Source organism: Oncorhynchus mykiss, chromosome 14 (assembly GCF_057628025.1).
Source record: "Oncorhynchus mykiss isolate SJ-2025 chromosome 14, ASM5762802v1, whole genome shotgun sequence".
Classification (NCBI taxonomy): domain Eukaryota; kingdom Metazoa; phylum Chordata; class Actinopteri; order Salmoniformes; family Salmonidae; genus Oncorhynchus; species Oncorhynchus mykiss.
The window spans coordinates 36285001-36307448 of NC_143035.1; the positions used below are offsets into that span (position 1 = coordinate 36285001).

General features: G+C 42.9%; 2 protein-coding genes across 6 annotated transcripts in view; both read left to right on the plus strand.

Annotated features, from left to right (window-relative positions):
- Window positions 1-147, plus strand: part of LOC110489197 (cationic amino acid transporter 2) — a 26412-nt gene extending 26265 nt beyond the window's left edge. For all 5 annotated transcript variants that reach the window (XM_036943465.2, XM_036943462.2, XM_036943461.2 and 2 more), the window contains one exon: window positions 1-147. This exon is cut by the window's left edge and continues 3155 nt beyond it. The gene's annotated coding sequence lies outside the window, so the exon portion shown is untranslated.
- A 4916-nt stretch (window positions 148-5063) lies between these two features.
- LOC110489195 (platelet-derived growth factor receptor-like protein) lies at window positions 5064-22088 on the plus strand. The gene is made up of 8 exons (XM_036943466.2): window positions 5064-5871; window positions 6256-6416; window positions 8674-8816; window positions 14793-14944; window positions 15274-15380; window positions 18246-18432; window positions 19811-19950; window positions 21200-22088. Exons 1-8 carry the CDS (start codon window positions 5787-5789, stop codon window positions 21431-21433), a joined length of 1209 nt encoding a protein of 402 aa, XP_036799361.2. The 5' UTR covers window positions 5064-5786; the 3' UTR covers window positions 21434-22088.
- The last annotated feature ends 360 nt before the right edge of the window (window positions 22089-22448 follow it).

A 22448-nucleotide genomic window follows, 5' to 3' on the forward strand; every position in this document is an offset into this window, starting at 1 on the left:
TACGAATCCCCAACCCCAAATAAAAATATCCAGTGCATAGCTTATTTCAAGATTTTAACACAATGATATTTTATTGTTTCATAATGTAAATATTAAAATTTGTATGTATACAATGCTGATATCCCAAATAAACTTGATCATATCCCATTTTTTGTCAAAGCCTTCTTACTCAGGTCATTCATAAACTGCAACACACGTTTTCCATTGACCGAGCCGGTGATGTAGGCGGTGCTAAGCTGGGATAAAGAGCTAGCATAGCTTGTATCCCACATAGCACCCTATTCCCTATATAGTGCGCTACTTTTGACTGGCGCTTATATGGCTCTGGTGCAATTTGGGACATGTTCATAGCGTGACACTTACCTCCCTGTGTTCATGGGGAACAAGAGAACCATTCACATGTTGTTACCTAGGCCATGCCATAATCATGGCTTAGCAAGTCATTCCTAAAGCAAGGTTTAGCGCACTCACACAGCACAGACATCTAGACCTGAGATACAGTAGAGTTTATTAGGTAGGACGCAGTACATTCCAGTGGTCTATTCTTTAATTACCCCTTTCAGGACACATTCCAGTAGTCTACTCTTTAATTACCCCATACAGGACACATTCCAGTAGTCTACTCTTTAATTACCCCATACAGGACACATTCCAGTAGTCTACTCTTTAATTACCCCATACAGGACACATTCCAGTAGTCTACTCTTTAATTACCCCATACAGGATATATTCCAGTAGTCTACTCTTTAATTACCCCATACAGGACACATTCCAGTAGTCTACTCTTTAATTACCCCTTTCAGGACACATTCCAGTAGTCTACTCTTTAATTACCCCATACAGGACACATTCCAGTAGTCTACTCTTTAATTACCCCATACAGGACACATTCCAGTAGTCTACTCTTTAATTACCCCATACAGGACACATTCCAGTAGTCTAGTCTTTAATTACCCCATACAGGACACATTCCAGTAGTCTACTCTTTAATTACCCCATACTGGACACATTCCAGTAGTCTACTCTTTAATTACCCCATACAGGACACATTCCAGTAGTCTACTCTTTAATTACCCCATACAGGACACATTCCAGTAGTCTACTCTTAAATTACCCCATACAGGATATATTCCAGTAGTCTACTCTTTAATTACCCCATACAGGATATATTCCAGTAGTCTACTCTTTAATTACCCCATACTGGACACATTCCAGTAGTCTACTCTTTAATTACCCCATACTGGACACATTCCAGTACTCTACTATTTAATTACCCCATACTGGACACATTCCAGTACTCTACTATTTAATTACCCGATACTGGACACATTCCAGTACTCTACTATTTAATTACCCGATACAGGACACATTCCAGTAGTCTACTCTTTAATGACCCCATACAGGATATATTCCAGTAGTCTACTCTTTAATGACCCCATACAGGATATATTCCAGTAGTCTACTCTTTAATTACCCCATACAGGACACATTCCAGTAGTCTACTCTTTAATTACCCCATACTGGACACATTCCAGTAGTCTACTCTTTAATTACCCCATATATTCCATGCAGGTTTAAAACAAAGATGTGTACTTTTATCTTCTATGCAATAGAAAGTATTGATATGTGTATGTTGTGGTAAAATAAAGATTGCGTAGACCATAGGTGGAAAGGGCAGTACATTTGTAGATATGGGTGGCTTTGATGTGGTACTGTAATTCACATCAAAGCAAAACGTAGCTCCCAGAGGTCCCGCAGGAGTGATTTATTGTGTGTGTTTTGTTGGTGTGTGTATGTTATTCCGGCATGTTCAGGTCACGTCTTTCCACAGAAGTGCCTTGATGAACCCTTATCTCCCTGTGCTCACTGATCTCAAGCTATTCCATCATAGTTTCCATCACAAAGTATTTTCAAATGCTTCGTCTGTCAGAATATCAGAATATTGGAGTGTGCCCCTGGCTATTAGTAAATAAAATGTAAAAAAAATAATAATAATTGTGATTTGCTTAATATAAGGAATTTAAAATGATTTATACTTACAGTTTAACTTTTGATAGTTAAGTACATTTTATCAATTGCATTTACTGTTGATACTTAAAATATATTTAAAAACAAATACTTTTTTTGACTTTTACTCAAGTAGTATTTTACTGGGTGACTTTCACTTTTACTCAAGTAGTATTTTTCTGGGTGACTTTCACTTTTACTCAAGTAGTATTTTACTGGGTGACTTTCACTTTTACTCAAGTAGTATTTTTCTGGGTGACTTTCACTTTTACTCAAGTAGTATTTTTCTGGGTGACTTTCACTTTTACTCAAGTAGTATTTTACTGGGTGACTTTCACTTTTACTCAAGTAGTATTTTTCTGGGTGACTTTCACTTTTACTCAAGTAGTATTTTACTGGGTGACTTTCACTTTTACTCAAGTAGTATTTTACTGGGTGACTTTCACTTTTACTCAAGTAGTATTTTACTGGGTGACTTTCACTTTTACTCAAGTAGTATTTTACTGGGTGACTTTCACTTTTACTCAAGTAGTATTTTACTGGGTGACTTTCACTTTTACTCAAGTAGTATTTTACTGGGTGACTTTCACTTTTACTCAAGTAGTATTTTACTGGGTGACTTTCACTTTTACTCAAGTAGTATTTTACTGGGTGACTTTCACTTTTACTCAAGTTTGACATTTGGGTACTTTTTTCCCACCACTGATAATTTACAGTTTAAACTGTAAGAGGTTTATTTATTGCTATGCTGTTATCTATTCGACAACCTATATTATAATGAACAAATCAGTATTTATAGATATGGAAGCATATACCAGTTCATTTGAATGATGGCAGCTATATGCTTCCATAAACAGTAGGCCCCCACACTAGTGCTGGGGAGTCGTGAACCACATGCAGTTCAACTAGTAGGTTATCTATATTTAGGAGTAGCTTGGTGGACGTTTAACTATATTTAGCAGTAGCTTGGTGGGTGTTGAACTAAATTCTGATCTAAGTAGTGTTTTCAGTAGTTCACTACTGTTTTACCATGTAGCGGTGTAGCTAACTACTGGAACTACACACTACTGTTTTACCATGTAGCGGTGTAGCTAACTACTGGAACTACACACTACTGTTTTACCATGTAGCGGTGTAGCTAACTACTGGAACTACACACTACTGTTTTACCATGTAGCGGTGTAGCTAACTACTGGAACTACACACTGCTGTTTTACCATGTAGCGGTGTAGATAACTACTGGAACTACACACTACTGTTTTACCATGTAGCGGTGTAGCTAACTACTGGAACTACACACTACTGTTTTACCATGTAGCGGTGTAGCTAACTACTGGAACTACACACTACTGTTTTACCATGTAGCGGTGTAGCTAACTACTGGAACTACACACTACTGTTTTACCATGTAGCTAACTACTGGAACTACACACTACTGTTTTACCATGTAGCGGTGTAGATTACTACTGTAACTACACACTACTGTTTTACCATGTAGCGGTGTAGCTAACTACTGGAACTACACACTGCTGTTTTACCATGTAGCGGTGTCGCTAACTACTGGAACTACACACTACTGTTTTACCATGTAGCGGTGTCGCTAACTACTGGAACTACACACTACTGTTTTACCATGTAGCGGTGTAGCTAACTACTGGAACTACACACTACTGTTTTACCATGTAGCGGTGTAGCTAACTACTGGAACTACACACTGCTGTTTTACCATGTAGCTAACTACTGGAACTACACACTACTGTTTTACCATATAGCGGTGTAGCTAACTTCTGGAACTACTCACTACTGTTTTACCATGTAGCGGTGTAGATTACTACTGTAACTACACACTACTGTTTTACCATGTAACGGTGTAGCTAACTACTGAAACTACACACTACTGTTTCACCATGTAGCGGTGTAGCTAACTACTGGAACTACACACTGCTGTTTTACCATGTAGCGGTGTCGCTAACTACTGGAACTACACACTACTGTTTTACCATGTAGCGGTGTCGCTAACTACTGGAACTACACACTACTGTTTAACCATGTAGCGGTGTAGCTAACTACTGGAACTACACACTACTGTTTTACCATTTAGATAACTACTGGAACTACACACTGCTGTTTTACCATGTAACGGTGTAGCTAACTACTGAAACTACACACTACTGTTTTACCATGTAGCTAACTACTGAAACTACATACCACAGGTTTAGCAAAAACAAAAGAGATGGGTGAAGTAGGCAGTCATTTTTTCGCCACCAGACCATCCTAATTCTCACTTGAAACATTTGTTGTTGTGTTTAATAGGCTGAGTTACACATTCTGTTAACATCTGACTCCCAGATCGATCTGTTCTTGCAATTTGTATTCTATGACATTTTACATTTAGATATGATAATTTATCAGGAAGTAGTTTTGATGTATTGAACTACTTTTTTAAAGTAACTTTAGTTCAGTAAACTATATTTTTCTTAAAAGTAGGTTTAGTGTAGTTTAACTTCTTCCAGTAGCTTGGTAAATAATCTTTTCAGAGTAGCTTCCACAACACTGTGTTAAAAAAATTATTGTTGTTAGCTTCCTGTTTCCTAAATGGTGCAATACATTACTCCTAGAAACATCTGATCAATTTAATTACAACCTCAGAGGAGCTTTTGTGTATGTGGGTGAAAACACAAGACCTTAAGGAAAAACTGTTATAGAGTATACTGGATTTTTGTCTCCAAGGTATGCAGCACGGTAGTTCAGGTTGAACATGCTTCTCTCTCTCTATCCCACCTCTCCAGCTAAACAAACTAAATCTGATGAAAAGTGTACTATTATAAATGACCCTGTTGTTTACTTTTAAAAGATATCGCTTCTGTACTTCAGAGGGCCACTGCCAGCCTGCCATGCCCCTCTTTCTTCACTGCTCCAGCTAAACAAAAAGTCTTACCTAACCAAAACACCTTAACATCAACACAATGACAACTGTTATTTACTATCTTCAAGGTAGTTCAGAGGTCCACTGCTACTATGCAAAGCTTTTTCTCTCTCTCACTCCACTTCTCCAGCTAAATAAACAGTCTCAGCAGTCCCAGACGTAGCAGGGTGGAGGGGCCTCCATTCCCGGCCCCTGATTGGACCACAGGCCCCTGAATGGCTCCATTGAGCACCACAGGAAGAATTTGGGGAGACTCTCTCTCTCTCTCCCTCTACCTGCCTCTGTCTCTCTCTCTACTTCTCCCTCTTTCCCTCGCTCTCTACCTCTATCTGCTTCTCTCTCTCTCTACTTCTCCCTCTCTCCCTCTATCGGCCTCTCTCGCTCCCTCTCAACTTCTCACTCTCTCTGTCTCTCTCTCTACTTCTGCCTCTTTCCCTCGCTCTCTACCTCTATCTGCTTCTCTCTCTCTCTACTTCTCCCTCTCTCCCTCGCTCTCTCCCTCTATCGGCCTCTCTCGCTCCCTCTCAACTTCTCACTCTCTCCCTCTTTCCCTTGCTCTCTCTCTCTCTCTCTCTCTACTTCTCCCTCTCTCTATTTCTTTCTTTCATTCTCTTTTGGTCAGTAGAGGAATGTGTGTGATTTGGCTAAACAACTGACCACTCATTTCGCAGTCACGCAGCAAACCTCCTTCTCCCTCCCTCCCTCCCTCCTTCTCTCTCTACCCCCTTCTTTCATTTTCATGTCTTTCACTCCTTGTTGCGTTCCCTGTTGTACTGTGGTTGTGAACCTTGTGAACTGTTAATCCTGCGGTCAGTCAGTCGGTGGGTTCATTGGTCTGTACATCACAGGAGCCATGGTGGCAGTAAACGGATCAGGGGAGAAGTGGCGGCTGGTATTATTGGGGGCTCTCCTCATCTGTGGGTTAATCCTGGAGTTTGGTAAGTGACTTTATTTCCTCTCTGTGTGGCTGTGGATCATGTGCATTCCTAAACATACACTAGGCTAGTGAGGTGCAGGAGGAGATTAGTAGATGGTTGCATTACTCTGACTTATTGTGAACTTTGATGGCATTTCTTGAGTTAGTTACATTTACTTTGATTTCACCTCATGCTGTCTGTCTGTGTAGTAAATTCCTTTTGGAGGAACTTCCTGTTATTGCCCAAGTATGGTTACCAATGGCATACTGCAATGTTTTAATCTAACATCAAATCAACATTAGACTCTTCGTGTGTTTATTTGTTCCATTGACCTGGAACATACTGTGACTATGGTTAAGTGTATTTCAAAGAATAGAAATTCAATATTGGACACTTGCTTTGCAGGACAGTGCCAGCAGGATGAGCAGGAGGGACGGACCACCCCGCCAGACCGTAAGCCCAAATCCAGTAAGGGTAAACCAGTGAGGGGAGCAGGTAAAGCCACAACCAAACCCAAACCCAGGGCTAAAGCAACACCGGCTCCCCCACCTGTTCACCTGACACAGGTAAGGTTGAAGACATTTCAAATAATTTGCGAGAGAATGCCTTGTTTTGTGTTTTCATAATCTTCAAGCTGCCATGACAGATTGGCATCTTCATAAAAATCTCTACATATACATAGTGTCCATTAAAGATAAGCATTATGAACACAAATCAAAAAAACACTTGCATGTTTGAGATATTTGACACAATCAACAGATGTTGGTGGAGCAAATGTCTACTAATAATTACCAATTACAAACATTCTCTGACGAAGCTTGAACAACACATAAGCTTGAACAACACATAAGCTTGAACAACACATTAGCTTGAACAACACATAAGCTTGAACAACACATAAGCTTTGAACAACACATAAGCTTTGAACAACACATAAGCTCTGAACAACACATAAGCTTGAACAACACATAAGCTTGAACAACACATACGCTTGAACAACACATAAGCTTGAACAACACATAAGCTTGAACAACACATAAGCTTTGAACAACACATAAGCTTTGAACAACACATAAGCTTGAACAACACATAAGCTTTGAACAACACATAAGCTTTGAACAACACATAAGCTCTGAACAACACATAAGCTTGAACAACACATAAGCTTGAACAACACATACGCTTGAACAACACATAAGCTTGAACAACACATAAGCTTGAACAACACATAAGCTTTGAACAACACATAAGCTTTGAACAACACATAAGCTTGAACAACACATAAGCTTTGAACAACACATAAGCTTGAACAACACATAAGCTTGAACAACACATAAGCTTGAACAACACATAAGCTTGAACAACACATAAGCTTGAACAACACATAAGCTTTGAACAACACATAAGCTTTGAACAACACATAAGCTTTGAACAACACATAAGCTTTGAACAACACATAAGCTTGAACAACACATAAGCTTGAACAACACATAAGCTTTGAACAACACATAAGCTTTGAACAACACATAAGCTTTAAACAACACATAAGCTTGAACAACACATAAGCTTTGAACAACACATAAGCTTTGAACAACACATATGCTTTGAACAACACATAAGCTTGAACAACACATAAGCTTGAACAACACATAAGCTTGAACAACACATAAGCTTGAACAACACATAAGCTTTGAACAACACATAAGCTTGAACAACACATAAGCTTGAACAACACATAAGCTTGAACAACACATAAGCTTGAACAACACATAAGCTTGAACAACACATAAGCTTTGAACAACACACAAGCTTGAACAACACATAAGCTTGAACAACACATAAGCTTGAACAACACATAAGCTTGAACAACACATAGGCTTGAACAACACATAAGCTTTGAACAACACATAAGCTTGAACAACACATAAGCTTGAACAACACATAAGCTTGAACAACACATAAGCTTTGAACAACACATAAGCTTGAACAACACATAAGCTTTGAACAACACATAAGCTTTGAACAACACATAAGCTTGAACAACACATAAGCTTTGAACAACACATAAGCTTGAACAACACATAAGCTTGAACAACACATAAGCTTGAACAACACATAAGCTTGAACAACACATAAGCTTTGAACAACACATAAGCTTGAACAACACATAAGCTTTGAACAACACATAAGCTTGAACAACACATAAGCTTGAACAACACATAAGCTTGAACAACACATAAGCTTGAACAACACATAAGCTTGAACAACACATAAGCTTTGAACAACACATAAGCTTGAACAACACATAAGCTTGAACAACACATAAGCTTGAACAACACATAGGCTTGAACAACACATAAGCTTTGAACAACACATAAGCTTGAACAACACATAAGCTTGAACAACACATAAGCTTGAACAACACATAAGCTTTGAACAACACATAAGCTTTGAACAACACATAAGCTTTGAACAACACATAAGCTTGAACAACACATAAGCTTTGAACAACACATAAGCTTTGAACAACACATACGCTTGAACAACACATAAGCTTTGAACAACACATACGCTTGAACAACACATAAGCTTGAACAACACATAAGCTTGAACAACACATAAGCTTGAACAACACATAAGCTGGAACAACACATAAGCTTTGAACAACACATAAGCTGGAACAACACATAAGCTTTGAACAACACATAAGCTTGAACAACACATAAGTGATACTAGAGAAAAGTAGTGTGAGGGCTTCTCTTTTGTTTTAACATGACGATCACTAAAGGTAACCATGTTTCTCCTCCCTGGTTTATACCATAGGTGGTGAACAAGGGGAAGTTCCAGCGTGTTGCCGACAGTCTGAGCATCCGGTCGGGTGACACCCTGGAGCTGAGGTGTAAAGGGAACCCTGTTGAGTGGGGCGTTCCTGTTTACCTGGAGGAGGACGACGAGGGGAGACTCAGGTGAGACTCCAGGGGGGGGGGCCTTGATGATGTGATGGGACAGGGTGCCATGGAAACAGGCCTCCGCGGCAACAAGGGCTCACTAGAAAAAGTGACCTGTCTCAATGTTGACTTGCCTGTATAAAACTTAGATAATTAAAACATCTTGCCAGGATAGTCCAATGTTAGTTGCTGAGTCATCGAATCAAACTTCACTTGTGACATGCGACCTTACTGTGACATTCTGACTTACAAGCCCTTAACCCACTGTTCAGTTCAAGAAAGTTAAGAAAATATTTACCAAATAACTTAAGTAAAACACAATAAAAAAGTAACATAATAAAATAACAATGTGGAGGCTATATACAGGGTATTACGGTACAGAGTCAATGTGGAGGCTATATACAGGGTATTACGGTACAGAGTCAATGTGGAGGCTATATACAGGGTATTACGGTACAGAGTCAATGTGGAGGCTATATACAGGGGGTACCGGTACAGAGTCAATGTGGAGGCTATATACAGGGGGTACTGGTACAGAGTCAATGTGGAGGCTATATACAGGGGGTACTGGTACAGAGTCAATGTGGAGGTTATATACAGGGGGTACTGGTACAGAGTCAATGTGGAGGCTATATACAGGGGGTACCGGTACAGAGTCAATGTGGAGGCTATATACAGGGTATTACGGTACAGAGTCAATGTGGAGGCTGTATACAGGGGGTACCGGTACAGAGTCAATGTGGAGACTATATACAGGGGGTACCGGTACAGAGTCAATGTGGAGGCTATATACAGGGGGTACCGGTACAGAGTCAATGTGGAGGCTATAAACAGGGGGTACCGGTACAGAGTCAATGTGGAGGCTATATACAGGGGGTACCGGTACAGAGTCAATGTGGAGGCTATATACAGGGGGTACCGGTACAGAGTCAATGTGGAGGCTATATACAGGGGGTACCGGTACAGAGTCAATGTGGAGGCTATATACAGGGGGTACCGGTACAGAGTCAATGTGGAGACTATATACAGGGGGTACTGGTACAGAGTCAATGTGGAGACTATATACAGGGGGTACCGGTACAGAGTCAATGTGGAGGCTATATACAGGGGGTACCGGTACCGAGTCAATGTGGAGGCTATATACAGGGGGTACCGGTACCTAGTCAATGTGGAGGCTATATACAGGGGGTACCGGTACCGAGTCAATGTGGAGGCTATATACAGGGGGTACCGGTACCTAGTCAATGTGGAGGCTATATACAGGGGGTACCGGTACCGAGTCAGTGTGGAGGCTATATACAGGGGGTACCGGTACCAGGTTAGACGAGGTCATTTTGTACATGTAGGTAGGGGTGAAGTGACTATGTATGGATAATAACAGTGAGTGACAGAGGTATAAAAACAATTGGAGGGGTGTGGGGGGGGGGGGGGGGGGGGGTCATTGTAAATAGTCTGGGTGGCTATTGGATTCATTGTTCAGCAGTCTTATGGCTTGGGGGGTAGAAGCTGTTAAGGAATCTTTTGGTCCTAGACTTAACGCTCCGGTACCGCTATGACTTGGGTGACTGGAATCTCTGACAAGTTTTTGGGCTTTCCTCTGACACCGCCGAGTATATAAATCCTGGATAGCAGGAAGCTTGTTCCCAGTGATGTACTAGGCCGTATGCACTAGGCCCTCTGTGGCGCCTTGCGGTACGAGACCGAGGAGTTGCCTTCCCAGGCGATGATGCAACCAGTCAGGATGCTCTCGATGGTGCAGCTGTATAACTTTTTGAAGATCTGGGGACCCATGACAAATCTTTTCAGTCTCCTGAGGGGGAAAATGTGTTATCGTGCCCTCTTCACTACTGTCTTGCTGTGTTTGGACCATGACGTAATGTGGACACCAAGGAACTTGAAATACTCGTCCCCCTCCACTACAGCCCTGTCGATGTTAATGGGGGCCTGTTCGGCCCGCCTTTTCCTGTAGTCCACAATCAGCTCCTTTGTCTTGCTCACCTTGAGGGAAAAGTTGTTGTCCTGGCACCACACTGCCAGGTCTCTGACCTCTCTATAGGCTGTCTTATCATTGTCGGTGATCAGGCCTACAGCTCTTGTGTCGTCAGCAAACTTAATGATGGTGTTGGAGTCGCGCGTGACCATGCAGTCGGGGTGAAAATTGAGTACAGGAGGGGACTAAGCACGCACCCCTGAGGGGCCCCCGTGTTGAGGATCAGCATGGCAGACATGTTGTTGTCTACCCTTACCACCTGTGGGTGGCCCGTCTGGAAGTTCAGGATCCAGTTGCAGGGGGAGGTGTTTAGTCCCAGGGTCCTTAGCGTAGTGATGAGCTGTGGGCACTATGGTGTTGAACGCTGAGTTGTAGTCACTTGTAGATGAAGCCGATGACTGAGGTGGTATGCTCCTCAATGCCGTTGGATGAATCCCGGAACATTTTCCAGTCTGTGCTAGCAGAAGAGTTCTATAGCATAGAATTCACGTCATCTGACCACTTCCGTAGTGAGCGAGTCACTGGTACTTCCTGCTTTAGTTTTTGCTTGTAAGCAGGAATCAGCAGGCCCATTCCCAAGAAAGCAGTGTATCCTTCGCGTTGGACTCGTTAAAGAAAAAATATTTGTGCGCATCTGGTGTGAGGGACTCATTTCTCATCTCTTTGTTTGTATAGAGATGCTGTATGTAGGCCTGTGTGGCTCTGGTGTGAGGGACTCATTTCTAATCTCTTTGTTTGTATAGAGATGCTGTATGTAGGCCTGTGTGGCTCTGGTGTGAGGGACTCATTTCTCATCTCTTTGTTTGTATAGAGATGCTGTATGTAGGCCTGTGTGGCTCTGGTGTGAGGGACTCATTTCTCATCTCTTTGTTTGTATAGAGATGCTGTATGTAGGCCTGTGTGGCTCTGGTGTGAGGGACTCATTTCTCATCTCTTTGTTTGTATAGAGATGCTGTATGTAGGCCTGTGTGGCTCTGGTGTGAGGGACTCATTTCTCATCTCTTTGTTTGTATAGAGATGCTGTATGTAGGCCTGTGTGGCTCTGGTGTGAGGGACTCATTTCTCATCTCTTTGTTTGTAAAGAGATGCTGTATGTAGGCCTGTGTGGCTCTGGTGTGAGGGACTCATTTCTCATCTCTTTGTTTGTATAGAGATGCTGTATGTAGGCCTGTGTGGCTCTGGTGTGAGGGACTCATTTCTAATCTCTTTGTCTGTATAGAGATGCTGTATGTAGGCCTGTGTGGCTCTGGTGTGAGGGACTCATTTCTCATCTCTTTGTCTGTATAGAGATGCTGTATGTAGGCCTGTGTGGCTCTGGTGTGAGGGACTCATTTCTAATCTCTTTGTCTGTATAGAGATGCTGTATGTAGGCCTGTGTGGCTCTGGTGTGAGGGACTCATTTCTAATCTCTTTGTTTGTATAGAGATGCTGTATGTAGGCCTGTGTGGCTCTGGTGTGAGGGACTCATTTCTAATCTCTTTGTCTGTATAGAGATGCTGTATGTAGGCCTGTGTGGCTCTGGTGTGAGGGACTCATTTCTAATCTCTTTGTTTGTATAGAGATGCTGTATGTAGGCCTGTGTGGCTCTGGTGTGAGGGACTCATTTCTCATCTCTTTGTCTGTATAGAGATGCTGTATGTAGGCCTGTGTGGCTCTGGTGTGAGGGACTCATTTCTCATCTCTTTGTCTGTATAGAGATGCTGTATGTAGGCCTGTGTGGCTCTGGTGTGAGGGACTCATTTCTAATCTCTTTGTCTGTATAGAGATGCTGTATGTAGGCCTGTGTGGCTCTGGTGTGAGGGACTCATTTCTCATCTCTTTGTCTGTATAGAGATGCTGTATGTAGGCCTGTGTGGCTCTGGTGTGAGGGACTCATTTCTAATCTCTTTGTCTGTATAGAGATGCTGTATGTAGGCCTGTGTGGCTCTGGTGTGAGGGACTCATTTCTCATCTCTTTGTCTGTATAGAGATGCTGTATGTAGGCCTGTGTGGCTCTGGTGTGAGGGACTCATTTCTCATCTCTTTGTCTGTATAGAGATGCTGTATGTAGGCCTGTGTGGCTCTGGTGTGAGGGACTCATTTCTAATCTCTTTGTTTGTATAGAGATGCTGTATGTAGGCCTGTGTGGCTCTGGTGTGAGGGACTCATTTCTCATCTCTTTGTCTGTATAGAGATGCTGTATGTAGGCCTGTGTGGCTCTGGTGTGAGGGACTCATTTCTAATCTCTTTGTTTGTATAGAGATGCTGTATGTAGGCCTGTGTGGCTCTGGTGTGAGGGACTCATTTCTAATCTCTTTGTTTGTATAGAGATGCTGTATGTAGGCCTGTGTGGCTCTGGTGTGAGGGACTCATTTCTAATCTCTTTGTCTGTATAGAGATGCTGTATGTAGGCCTGTGTGGCTCTGGTGTGAGGGACTCATTTCTCATCTCTTTGTCTGTATAGAGATGCTGTATGTAGGCCTGTGTGGCTCTGGTGTGAGGGACTCATTTCTAATCTCTTTGTCTGTATAGAGATGCTGTATGTAGGCCTGTGTGGCTCTGGTGTGAGGGACTCATTTCTAATCTCTTTGTTTGTATAGAGATGCTGTATGTAGGCCTGTGTGGCTCTGGTGTGAGGGACTCATTTCTCATCTCTTTGTTTGTAAAGAGATGCTGTATGTAGGCCTGTGTGGCTCTGGTGTGAGGGACTCATTTCTAATCTCTTTGTCTGTATAGAGATGCTGTATGTAGGCCTGTGTGGCTCTGGTGTGAGGGACTCATTTCTCATCTCTTTGTCTGTATAGAGATGCTGTATGTAGGCCTGTGTGGCTCTGGTGTGAGGGACTCATTTCTCATCTCTTTGTCTGTATAGAGATGCTGTATGTAGGCCTGTGTGGCTCTGGTGTGAGGGACTCATTTCTAATCTCTTTGTCTGTATAGAGATGCTGTATGTAGGCCTGTGTGGCTCTGGTGTGAGGGACTCATTTCTAATCTCTTTGTCTGTATAGAGATGCTGTATGTAGGCCTGTGTGGCTCTGGTGTGAGGGACTCATTTCTAATCTCTTTGTCTGTATAGAGATGCTGTATGTAGGCCTGTGTGGCTCTGGTGTGAGGGACTCATTTCTCATCTCTTTGTCTGTATAGAGATGCTGTATGTAGGCCTGTGTGGCTCTGGTGTGAGGGACTCATTTCTCATCTCTTTGTTTGTAAAGAGATGCTGTATGTAGGCCTGTGTGGCTCTGGTGTGAGGGACTCATTTCTAATCTCTTTGTTTGTATAGAGATGCTGTATGTAGGCCTGTGTGGCTCTGGTGTGAGGGACTCATTTCTAATCTCTTTGTTTGTATAGAGATGCTGTATGTAGGCCTGTGTGGCTCTGGTGTGAGGGACTCATTTCTCATCTCTTTGTCTGTATAGAGATGCTGTATGTAGGCCTGTGTGGCTCTGGTGTGAGGGACTCATTTCTAATCTCTTTGTTTGTATAGAGATGCTGTATGTAGGCCTGTGTGGCTCTGGTGTGAGGGACTCATTTCTAATCTCTTTGTCTGTATAGAGATGCTGTATGTAGGCCTGTGTGGCTCTGGTGTGAGGGACTCATTTCTAATCTCTTTGTTTGTAAAGAGATGCTGTATGTAGGCCTGTGTGGCTCTGGTGTGAGGGACTCATTTCTCATCTCTTTGTTTGTAAAGAGATGCTGTATGTAGGCCTGTGTGGCTCTGGTGTGAGGGACTCATTTCTCATCTCTTTGTCTGTATAGAGATGCTGTATGTAGGCCTGTGTGGCTCTGGTGTGAGGGACTCATTTCTAATCTCTTTGTCTGTATAGAGATGCTGTATGTAGGCCTGTGTGGCTCTGGTGTGAGGGACTCATTTCTCATCTCTTTGTTTGTATAGAGATGCTGTATGTAGGCCTGTGTGGCTCTGGTGTGAGGGACTCATTTCTCATCTCTTTGTTTGTATAGAGATGCTGTATGTAGGCCTGTGTGGCTCTGGTGTGAGGGACTCTTGTTTCTTTGTGTTCGTACAGGACGGTGCAGCATGTCCGGTATGGCACCCTGACCCTGTCCAACTCTACAGGAGCGGACACTGGAGAATACACCTGCTTCCCCATGTACTGTGAAGACAGGGACTGCAGGAAGGTGTACGACAAGGCTGTCAAAGTCTTTGTCTTCTTCCCTGGTACTAAGTCCCGGCCTCCTGACATAGGAGTTGTTACCATGGCTACGCCCCATAAGGCACCCTAGTTTCCATGTAGTGCACTACATTTGACCAGGGCCAAAAGACCCATTCTTTGTCCAAAGAAATGCATTTACATTGGGGTTGGAATTAGGATGAACTGAGACATAAGCCAGTGTAATCACCAGGTCCCCAAAAGCACCCTGTTCCCTATATAGTGCGATACGTTTGATCAGGGACCCATAGGGTTCTGTTAAAAAATAGTGCAATATATAGGAAATAGGGCATCATATGAGCCGCACAGTGTAACAGTTGTCTGCCCCCCCCCCCAGACCCACAGGAGCTGTTTGTCCCCTCTTCCTCCTACTATGAGGTCATCCAGCTGAGGACCAATTGGCCAACAGTCCTCCCCTGTCAGGTGACATCACCTGACGCCAAGGTGAGTTCAGAACAGATCTGGTGGGATTAGATTAGATAATACAGAATTACCTCTTTGAAAGTACATTTTTGCTTTTCATTTTTTTAACTTAACAGTTATAGAGGTTTATAATGCATTGGGACACAGTTATAATGCATTACAAGCCTTGTCATAAGCACATTTGACCATGTGCCTATCACATTCTACTATTTTCTCATAATGTGCTACAATTTATGTCGGGAAATACAGAAAAATCCTATTGCTGTAGCTGTACTATACTACCGGGTCTACACGCCAGGTAAGGTCCTCGGGACTGAGCTAAACATAACACAGGTTTTTATTTAACTAGGCAAGTCAGTTAAGAACAAATTCTTATTTACAATGATGGCCTATCCCGGCCAAACCCTAACCCGGACGACGCTGGGCCAATTGTGCGCGCCACCCTATGGGACTCCCAATCACAGCCGGTTGTGATACAGCCCGGGATCAAACCAGGGTCTGTAGTGACGCCTCTAACACTGAGATGCAGTGCCTTAGACCGCTGCAACACACTGGAGGCCCAGAGAGGAGGTTCTTTACATCAAGGCGAGGAGCATGGGAATCAGACAAACATATCAGGAAATTAACAACTGTTTATTTTTGTACCGCCTGCTTCCAACTCACACTCTGAAACACCTGGATCCCCTGAACGCAGCTCACTCTCCAGATCCCAATCACCTGAATTCTGACCACCTGTTCACACACCTGTATGTCATCATCGCACACTATTTAGTTCAGTTCTTTACACCCCGTCACTGTGGTGTTTTGTGATGTTATCAGGACAGCTGTCTTTTCTGTGATTTACGCCTCCCGTAGTAGTCAAATGACCTCGAGGCCTCATGGGTGGAATGTTATTCACATTTTTCAGAATTAACTTCTTGCGTCGAGCCATCCCGGATCCGGGATCGTGACTACAGCCTCCAGTCCATTACCATAACGCAACGTTAACTATTCATGAAAATCGCAAATGAAATTAAATCAATATGCTAGCTCTCAAGCTTAGCCTTTTGTTAACAACACTGTCATCTCAGATTTTCAAAATATGCTTCTCAACCATAGCAAAACAAGCATTTGTGTAACAGTATTGATAGCTAGCGTAGCATTTAGCGTAGCATTTAGCGTTAGCATTCAGCGGGCAACATTTTCACAAAAAACAGAAAAGCATTCAAATAAAATAATTTACCTTTGAAGAACTTCGGATGTTTTCAATGAGGAGACTCTCAGTTAGATAGCAAATGTTCAGTTTTTCCTGAAAGATTATTTGTTTAGGACAAATCGCTCCGTTTTCTGCTTCACGTTTAGCTACGAAAAAAACCTGTATCCAGGATTGTGTAAATCTATCCGCAAGCTCATTAGCATAACGCAACGTTAACTATTCATGAAAATCGCAAATTAAATGAAATAAATCTATTTGCTCTCAAGCTTAGCCTTTTGTTAACAACACTGTCATCTCAGATTTTCAAAATATGCTTTTGAACCATAGCTAAACAAGCATTTGTGTAACAGTATTGATAGCTAGCATAGCATTAAGCCTAGCATTCAGCATGCAACATTTTCACAAAAAAACAGAAAAGCATTCAAATAAAATCATTTACCTTTGAAGAACTTCAGATGTTTTCAATGAGGAGACTCTCAGTTAGATAGCAAATGTTCAGTTTTTACAAAAATATTATTTGTGTTGACAAATTGCTCCGTTTTCTTCATCACGTTTGGGTAAGAAAAACAAAAGAAGAAAAAAAATAATAATAATTAAAACGCAAACTTTTTTCCAAATTAACTCCATAATATCGACAGAAACATGGCAAACAATGTTTAGAATCAATCCTCAAGGTGTTTTTCACATATCTATCGATGATAAATCCTTCGTGGCAGTTAACTTTCTCTTCTGAAGAAATGGAACGAGCATGGACCTAGAGATTGCGCAATAATTTCGACACAGGACACCGGGCGGACACCTGGTAAATGTAGTCTCTTATGGTCAATCTTCCAATGATATGCCTACAAATACGTCACAATGCTGCAGACACCTTGGAGAAACGACAGAAAGGGCAGGCTCATTCCTGGCGCATTCACAGCCATATAAGGAGACATTGGAACACAGCGCCTTCAGAATCTGGGGCATTTCCTGTATGAAACTTCATCTTGGTTTCGCCTGTAGCATTAGTTCTGGGGCACTCACAGATAATATATTTGCAGTTTTGGAAACGTCAAAGTTTTTTTCTTTCCAAAGCTGTCAATTACATGCATAGTCGAGCATCTTTTCGTGACAAAATATCTTGTTTAAAACGGGAACGTTTTTTATCCAAAAATTAAAAGAGCGCCCCCTATCTCGAAGAAGTTAATCAACATTAAAATAAAAAAAAAAGGAATATCTGGTGTTTCTATGTCAAACGTTTTTGTTACATTTCAGTCCTCCGTGATGTATATAAAATGTAATATTTGGATGTAAACTCAATATTGAATACATTTCATCTCTATATCTGACAGGGTGTCTTCTTTTTGTGTGTGCCTATAACCATGTGTGTGTGTGAGGTGTATACTTTTGTTTCAAAGTAGTTGTTGTTTTGTTTAAGACCCTGAACCCTGAACTTTTGATAGTTAAGTCTATTTTAGTGATTTTATTTACGTTTGAAACTTAAGTATATTTAAAACCAAATACTTTTTGACTTTTACTCAAGTATTATTTTACTGGGTGACTTTTACTTTTAGGTCATTTTCTATTAAGGTTTCTTTTACTTAAGTCTGACGATTGGGTACTTTTTCCCACCACTGCCTAATATGGACACTATAGTCAAGAATATGGTATCCACTCACTCTAAAATAATTAACGCACCTGGTCATCCTTAGGTGTCTCTGCACCGGGAGTTTCCCCCGGTAGAGGTGGCGGTGGACGGAGCGGAGATCACGTTTAACGTTAAACAGGGATTCACTATCCACCGGCCCAAGCTGCACCACGCCGGGGAGCTGTACTGCGTTGCCAGCCTTGGAAACCTCAGGCAGAGCTCCGTCAAGTACATGCTCATATACGTCAACTGTAAGTCCGTGGACTCGTACCTTAAACAACAGCTAGCCTCTTCTCCAGGGGGTAGCCGACTCATAGAGTTCAAATGACCAGTGCGGACATTCCTTGTCAACGTTCCTTGATGGGTGGACTGGCAGACATATTGACTGTTGTATATTAAATACAATTGTATTAGTCACACGCACCGAATAGAACAGGTGTTTCACCTTACAGTGAAATTCTTACTTACAAACAAGCCCTTAACCAACAATGCAGTTTTAAGAAAATACCCCCCCAAAAGTAAGAGATAAGAACAACAAATAATTAAAGAGCAGCAGTAAATAACAATAGCAGGGCTATATACAAGGGGTACCGGTACAGAGTCAATGTGGAGGCTATATACAGGGGGTACCAGTACAGAGTCAATGTGGAGGCTATATACAGGGGGTACCAGTACAGAGTCAATGTGGAGGCTATATACATGGGGTACTGGTACAGAGTCAATGTGGAGGCTATATACAGGGGGTACCAGTACAGAGTCAATGTGGAGGCTATATACAAGGGGTACCGGTACAGAGTCAATGTGGAGGCTATATACAAGGGGTACCGGTACAGAGTCAATGTGGAGGCTATATACAAGGGGTACCGTTACAGAGTCAATGTGTAGGCTATATACAGGGGGTGCCAGTACAGAGTCAATGTGGAGGCTATATACAAGGGGTACCGGTACAGAGTCAATGTGGAGGCTATATGCAGGGTGTACTGGTACAGAGTCAATGTGGAGGCTATATACAGGGTATTACGGTACAGAGTCAATGTGGAGGCTATATACAGGGTATTACGGTACAGAGTCAATGTGGAGGCTATATACAGGGTATTACGGTACAGAGTCAATGTGGAGGCTATATACAGGGTATTACGGTACAGAGTCAATGTGGAGGCTATATACAGGGGGTACCGGTACAGAGTCAATGTGGAGGCTATATGCAGGGTGTACTGGTACAGAGTCAATGTGGAGGCTATATACAGGGTATTACGGTACAGAGTCAATGTGGAGGCTATATACAGGGTATTACGGTACAGAGTCAATGTGGAGGCTATATACAGGGGGTACCGGTACAGAGTCAATGTGGAGGCTATATACATGGGGTACTGGTACAGAGTCAATGTGGAGGCTATATACAGGGGGTACCGGTACAGAGTCAATGTGGAGGCTATATACAGGGGGTACCGGTACAGAGTCAATGTGGAGGCTATATACAGGGGGAACCGGTACAGAGTCAATGTGGAGGCTATATACAGGGGGTACTGGTACAGAGTCAATGGGGGGGGTCAATGCAAATAGTCTGGGAAGCCATTTTATTAGCTGTTCAGGAGTCTTATGGCTATCTGTGTTGTCCCCTGCTGTCAGACCCTGTGGCGCCCCCGACCCCAGTGATCCAGGCGTCCTCCAACTCTGTGGCCATTGGTCAGAACCTACAGGTCACCTGTACTGTGATTGGAGAACAGGACGTGGTCATAGACTTCACCTGGGAGTACCCTGGGCAACAGGTATGTCATTGTGCTAACTGGGTCTGCCATGCTTGAGGTCAATCATTTATCATATCAATAGCTAGAGTAGGATTACAGGACAAGTGCAATACTCTACCTCCTGTTATATGATGTGAAACTTCTTGACAGAAGCTATACACTTAGCCACTTAGCTATACACTTAGCCACTTAGCTATACACTTAGCCACTTAGCTATACACTTAGCCATACACTTAGCTATACACTTAGCCATACACTTAGCTATACACTTAGCCACTGAGCTATACACTTAGCTATACACTTAGCCACTTAGCTAAACACTTAGCTACATACAGTACAGAGAGGCTACGTACAGTGCAGAGAGGCTACGTACAGTGCAGAGAGGCTACGTACAGTACAGAGAGGCTACGTACAGTGCAGAGAGGCTACGTACAGTGCAGAGAGGCTACGTACAGTACAGAGAGGCTACGTACAGTATAGAGAGGCTACGTACAGTGCAGAGAGTCTACGTACAGTACAGAGAGGCTACATACAGTACAGAGAGGCTACGTACAGTGCAGAGAGGCTATGTACAGTACAGAGAGGCTACATACAGTACAGAGAGGCTACGTACAGTGCAGAGAGTCTACGTACAGTACAGAGAGGCTACGTACAGTACAGAGAGTCTACGTACAGTGCAGAGGGGCTACGTACAGTGCAGAGAGGCTACGTACAGTGCAGAGAGGCTACGTACAGTGCAGAGAGGCTACGTACAGTGCAGAGAGGCTACGTACAGTACAGAGAGGCTACGTACAGTGCAGAGAGGCTACGTACAGTACAGAGAGGCTACGTACAGTGCAGAGAGGCTACGTACAGTACAGAGAGGCTACGTACAGTGCAGAGAGGCGACGTACAGTACAGAGAGGCTACGTACAGTGCAGAGAGACTACGTACAGTGCAGAGAGGCTACGTACAGTGCAGAGAGGCTACGTACAGTGCAGAGAGGCTACGTACAGTGCAGAGAGGCTACGTACAGTGCAGAGAGGCTACGTACAGGACAGAGGCTACGTACAGTGCAGAGAGGCTACGTACAGTGCAGAGAGGCTACGTACAGTGCAGAGAGGCCACGTACAGTACAGAGAGGCTACGTACAGTGCAGAGAGGCTATGTACAGTGCAGAGAGGCTAAAATTGTAACCTGCTTCTTTCTTTGTGCTGTGTTTGTATGTCTGACTGTGGTTGTGTGTCTGTGTTGTGGTTGTGTGTCTGTGTTGTGGTTGTGTGATTGGCAGATCGGCAGGCCTCTGTACACCCAGGACAGTGTTCATCCGGACGGAGGGGGTCTGGGGAGGCAGCAGTCCCAGACCGTCCTCCTGGTGGACGAGGTGAGGGAGGTGGACGGAGGGACTTACACGTGCACCGCCCAGAACCTGCAAGGCTCCAGAACCATCTCCACCACCATCAAAGTGCTAGCGGCTGCTGCTAAGGATAAGGTCAAAGTCAAGCCCAAGCCTAAAAAACCCTGAGAGTCAATAGACTTCAGATCAGAAATGGGAGAAGGATGGCATAGCCACGAAGGAGAAGGAAGTAGCCTATCAAGATGGAACTGGAACTGTAGAATGAGTTGGTTCTAATTCCATGGGTGGAACCTTGTTTTAATTGACCATTCTACTCCTGACGTTACTATGTACGTATACTGTGAAGCTATAGGGCTCAATGAGTGAGCTCTCAAGTAGCTCATGGATATTAAAACAGCCAGTAGTTACCACACACACAGCATAGAAGGTTTACACAGGGCCGGAGGGAAAGAGAAAGCTGGGCGGAAGAATGCAAATTGTGGAGAGAGAGAAAGGGAGTGGGGGAGGGGAGGGGGGATAGAGAGAGCCAGATAGCATTCTGAGCATCTACATTGTAGTGAATGTATTTTGATAGACATAATTAATAGAATATAGACATAATAAATAGAATAGAATAACGCTCCCGTATCAATGCAGATTTAAAGGACCATCATCAGACTTTCACCTTCTTTGGTGTGCGTTTCTATATTGCAAGTAGTGTTCCTTTTGTACTTGTGAGAATATCTCCTCTCCAACTTTCCACCGCCGACAGGTTTCTCTGGTGTTCTCTCTTCCTACTTCCTGTTTGTCTCAATAAAGAAATGTTTTCATAGACTACACGTAACCTTCTGTAATGCGTTTTTATTGTCTGACGGTCAGATTGTGTCATGGACCAATACAGGTCCATATGAGGCATCCTTTTGCCATGGTGTACGACAGAGTGACAGAGCCAGTGCCCCAAATGGCACACTAATCCCTATATGGTGCACTAATTTTGACCAGAGCCTCGTGGGGACACAGACTATGTTATATTATTGGGTGGTACAGAGAGATAGAGATCACAAACAGTCTGAACATAACGGTTGTTTGTATGGTTCAGGTGTATCAGGCTCAAATAAAGAGTCCGGGAATCTTTAACAATCCATAGTTTCATTAACTTCAAATCTGTGCTAAAAGTGGGTTTGAAATTAAACTCTCCGAAATG